This window comes from Brassica napus, chromosome C7, assembly GCF_020379485.1.
Source record: "Brassica napus cultivar Da-Ae chromosome C7, Da-Ae, whole genome shotgun sequence".
Taxonomy (NCBI): domain Eukaryota; kingdom Viridiplantae; phylum Streptophyta; class Magnoliopsida; order Brassicales; family Brassicaceae; genus Brassica; species Brassica napus.
In genome coordinates this window covers 29,984,154-29,988,591 of record NC_063450.1, presented here as the reverse complement: position 1 = coordinate 29,988,591, position 4,438 = coordinate 29,984,154, and the positions used below count along the sequence as shown (strand labels likewise).

At 39.9% G+C, this 4,438-nt stretch overlaps 1 protein-coding gene across 1 annotated transcript; it reads left to right on the top strand.

Moving 5' to 3' along the window:
- Positions 1-829: 829 nt before the first annotated feature.
- On the top strand, positions 830-3,356 carry LOC125590546. Its single transcript, XM_048764143.1, has 4 exons — positions 830-1,009; positions 1,095-1,178; positions 1,295-1,411; positions 1,545-3,356. Exons 1-4 carry the CDS (start codon positions 830-832, stop codon positions 3,354-3,356), a joined length of 2,193 nt encoding a protein of 730 aa, XP_048620100.1.
- The last annotated feature ends 1,082 nt before the right edge of the window (positions 3,357-4,438 follow it).

Genomic DNA, 4,438 nt, shown 5'->3' with positions numbered 1-4,438 from the left:
CTAGAGGTGTATGAATTTAGTTAGGAAAGTTATTTTGTTAGTTAGTATTTGAAAGATGGGTTATACTTCTTTTAAGCTATTTAAAAAAAGAGAAAATGCCCAAAATGACACCAATCTAAGTTTATGTCTCTAAAATAGCATTCAAGACCCAAAATCACAAAATTAGGTTTCATTAAAAGGTTCATTTATCATAATACCCCTTCTTTTATTTTCTATTTACATTTTTTTCTGAAAACTGGAGATCTTCATCTCTCTCAAGAGGCGACGGCTTCTCGGATCGGAACCGATCATCTCTTCCGTCATCATCTTCACTTCTCCAGCGTCGGTCATCCTCGGCGAGTCGGCGTCATCATCTCCGCCGTAACTCAGCTCCGTTGCTGCGGCTTCTCGGATCGGAGTCGATCATTTCTTTCGTCATCATCTCCACTTCTCCAGCGTCGGCGTCGTTCATCCTCGGCGAGTCGGCATCATCATCTCCGCCGTCACTCAGATCCGTTGCTGCAGTAATCAAAGGAATCTGCCGCCATCCGCCGTAAAGGTATTAAAGGAAATGCTGCTAAGATTCACTTTGGCTGCAAGGAATCAGATTATTTCGTTGTATCAAAGCAGCTAGAATTGGAGATTTCGCTTACTTTGGCTGCAAAGGAATCGTTTCAGGCTTTGGTATGTGAGAATTTTTTGATTTATTTTGTTTTGTACCACTATGGAAGTTCTTTGCGTCTGTGGACAATGGATGTCAAAAGATGCATTCCAGTGGGAGTTTCATGTCGATTTGAACAGGAATGCATCTTTCATTTCCATAGAAGAAGATCTTTAATTTGAAGATTTGATGAAGATTGTCTCTGAAGATTTTAAAGAGGAAGTGATTGGTTTGAGTTATGGGATGTCGCTTGACATCAAAAGCACTGTTGAAGGTTTCCCTCCCATCTCCGTTGCAAACACTCGCCATCTCAGAAGCTTTATTGGGAAGAGTAGATCATTTGATGGAACCTGTCGGTTGTGTGTTAAGGTTTGTATGATTTTTTCAACTAAATTATTCAAGATACCTTTCCTAATGACGTATTAAGCCTTTCAGAACGACTTGACTTTTGCAGGTTAATGCTGATTCAGCTAGCTGTAACAATCAAGCTTCTGATACATTTGCTTCGCCTGTTTCTACTGTCCAGAGAGAAATACAGGTACATCGTTTCTATTTTTGTTTTTGGGTTGTTTATGTTAGTATGATATTTTAGACTGTTCAGGATAGGCTTCCTAATCAAGTACTAAGCATTCCAAAACAACTTGACCTTTGCAGGTTCATACTGATCCAGCAAGCTGTAACAGGCAAACTAGTGATACATTTGCTTCTCCTGTTCCTGTTCCATTGAATGCCATTCCAGTGTTTTGTTCTACTGTGCAGAGAGAAAAACAGGTACATCGTTTCTAATTTCCTTCATTTTTTTTTTTTTTCTGTTTGTGTTTGTATGATTTTCTTCTTTTTTAGACTGTTCAGGATAGGCTTCCTAACCAAGTACTAATCCTTCCAGAACATCTTGATTTTGCAGCGTCTTCTTTATGAAGGTGTTTCTACAGTTCCTCTGAATTCTCTTCCGGATTTTAGTCCTGTCCATATTGGACTTTCACCAACAACGAGAGGAGCTGGTGATATTAAGGTGAATAGATATTTTAAGACCAAGGGAGAGTTGATGTTGAGGATGAAGAAATGGGCTTTAGAGTGGAAGTTTGAGTACAAGACTGTCTCTTCTAACAAGTCAAGAGTGTTATTGAGTTGTGTTGATGACAATTGCACGTGGAGGATGCGTGCTACTAAGCTACCTCTTTCAGACTTTTTCGTTGTTAAAAAGTATGTTCATGAGCATACATGCGATACAACACACAGGAATGCCAACCACAGACAAGCATCTGCAAAGTTGTTGGGTTCTTTGATTTGCAGCAATTATGGAGAAAAGAAGGAAGGTCTCAAACCGAAACAGATCATTGAACAGGTCAGGATCCTGCATGGCGTTCACATCAATTACAAACAAGCTTGGAGAGTGAAAGAAGAAGCTCAGTTCTTGGTTAGAGGGACTCCTGAAGACAGCTATTACAATTTGTCTAGGTGGTTGTACAAAGTCACAGAGACAAACCCTGGTTCGTTAACTTATCAACAAGTGGATGCTGCTGGAAAGTTCAAGTATGCATTTGTGGCTTTTGGTCCATCGATAAGGGGATTCTCATTGATGAGGAAAGTTATTGCAGTAGATGGTACATTTCTGAAGGGAAAATTCAATGGGACTTTATTGGCAGCTTGTGCTCAAGATGGGGATTATCATCTATATCCTCTGGCCTTTGCAGTGGTCGACACAGAAAATGGCGCCTCTTGGAAATGGTTCTTTAGAGGTTTGAGCCAGATGATCCCGGACGCTTCGGATCTTGTTTTTGTATCAGACAGGGCTAACTCCATTGCTTCAGCGCTGGAGGATGTTTATCCCTTATCTCACCATGGAATCTGCAGGATCCATCTGCTCCGCAACATCACTCCTACATATTCGAAGACTGGTCTGCTACCTCTGGTGGAAAGCGCTGCTGATGCTTACACGTGTCACGAGTTCTGGTTAATCTTCAAGGACATAAAGGATAAATGTCCTGAATTGGCCAAGTATCTGGAAGATTCGGATTTTAGGAAGTGGGCACGATGCTTTGCGCCTGCGAACAGGTACAATATCATGACTACCAACATTGCAGAGTCTCTCAATTCTATGTTGAAGCTGCCTCGTGAGTTGCCACTGATCTCTCTCCTTGAGACGATCAGATTGACACTCACCACTTGGTTTTTTGAGCGACGCGAAGCGGCTGCGAAACATAAGCACCTGGTTACTCCAAAAGTTGTGCAGAAGTTGGTATCCAGGTTTGGGGCTGCAATGGTGCTGAATGTGTATCAAGTTGATCAAAACGAGTTTGAGGTGAAGGATGAAACTATGAAGTATGTTGTTGATTTGGAGAAACGGCATTGCACTTGTAATGTTTTCGACATTGACAAGATCCCCTGCATTCATGCAATTGCTGCTGCTAAGTATATTAAGAGAGATGAAAACCGTTACGTCGATACTTCTCACTTGACAGAAACGTGGGCTAAAGCCTATGCCGAAAGCATACACCCTGGTGGAGAGTTGTCAACGTCCACCTATCCAGCGAATATTGACGAACTGTCTTGCCCACCTCCAGCTACCAAAAAGAGAAGTGGACGTCCTCCTACAAAGAGAAAGAGATCCGTTGGCGAGTTTGGTGTTCCTGGATCTAAATCTCAGTCCCACAAGTGCAGCAGATGTGGCATAGGAGGACACAACAAGATCACATGCAAGAGGCCTATAGGATGAAGATCTTTATTCATCGTTGCTCTATTCTTTTTCATTTCCATGTTTTTTACATTTTTATTGATCATTCATGGATGTTGGTTATTTGATGGTTACATGATATGGACCAGACGATATATACATTTGCCTTTTTGGAACCCTATTCTGAATAAGTATGATGTCTTCCAATTTTTGTAATATACAACCTAGGTTTTAATGCATTACTCTCCAAAACTCCAAATCACAATTTGAAATTTCCTTATTTTTTGTACTATACAATCTTATCTTTTGATCTCATTTCAATTTTAGTTCAAATTTCTTTGCTAGAAAGAAACACAGTAATATTCAACTATTCTGGAATCTCATCCTGAAACTCAGAGTTTCTTTCCAAAGTTTATAATATATCGTTTGCGGTTAAATTCATCTATGTGGACACATATATCAGATGATTCACCTCAGCCTAGCGGCTACACCACCTATCTTTCCAAATCTGAAACACTTGTCCCGACCTGGTTTCGATACCCCTTGGAATCAGATTTTTTTAAAAAATTATAGTTGAATACAGATAAAAGAAATATATTATGTTACTTACTTCACCTAACGATTGAAACACACTTGGTCTAGTGGTATACCTTATTCCGCCTTTCCTCCCAGACATTTCAGGTTCGAATCCTGGGAGATGTGTATATTTTTTTTTTCTCCAAATTTTGCTAATCACAATTTGTACGGTTAAATATGTTTATGTGGAAAAATCTACCAGATGATTCTCCTCGGCCTAGCGGCTAAACCACCTATCTTTCGAAACTTACACACTTGTCTCGACCTGGGTTCGATTCCCCTTGGAATCAGATTTTTTTTTTAACGGTTCCTTTCTAAAACAGACATCATTTATCTCAGTAACCGTTCAATAATCGAAAGGTTGCTTTCTAAACCATTTTATAGTAATCGAAGGGTTACTTTTCGTTCTATATATACAAGGGAAGATATCAGATCTCTCTTTTACTGACTTTCATTTCTTCTGTGTTTATTCTTTTCTCATTCATCAAGTTTCAATGGAAGGGTCAAAGAAGATGATGAAGCGTCCCATAAAGGAGGTTTACGGATCT

Bases quoted from the DNA above. Each gene is read 5' to 3' on its own strand.
- LOC125590546 (XM_048764143.1), top strand. From the start codon at position 830: ATGAAGATTGTCTCTGAAGATTTTAAAGAGGAAGTGATTGGTTTGAGT. The intron at 1,179-1,294 runs GTACATCGTTTC...TGACCTTTGCAG, and splicing joins CTGTCCAGAGAGAAATACAG to GTTCATACTGATCCAGCAAG. The intron at 1,412-1,544 runs GTACATCGTTTC...TTGATTTTGCAG, and splicing joins CTGTGCAGAGAGAAAAACAG to CGTCTTCTTTATGAAGGTGT.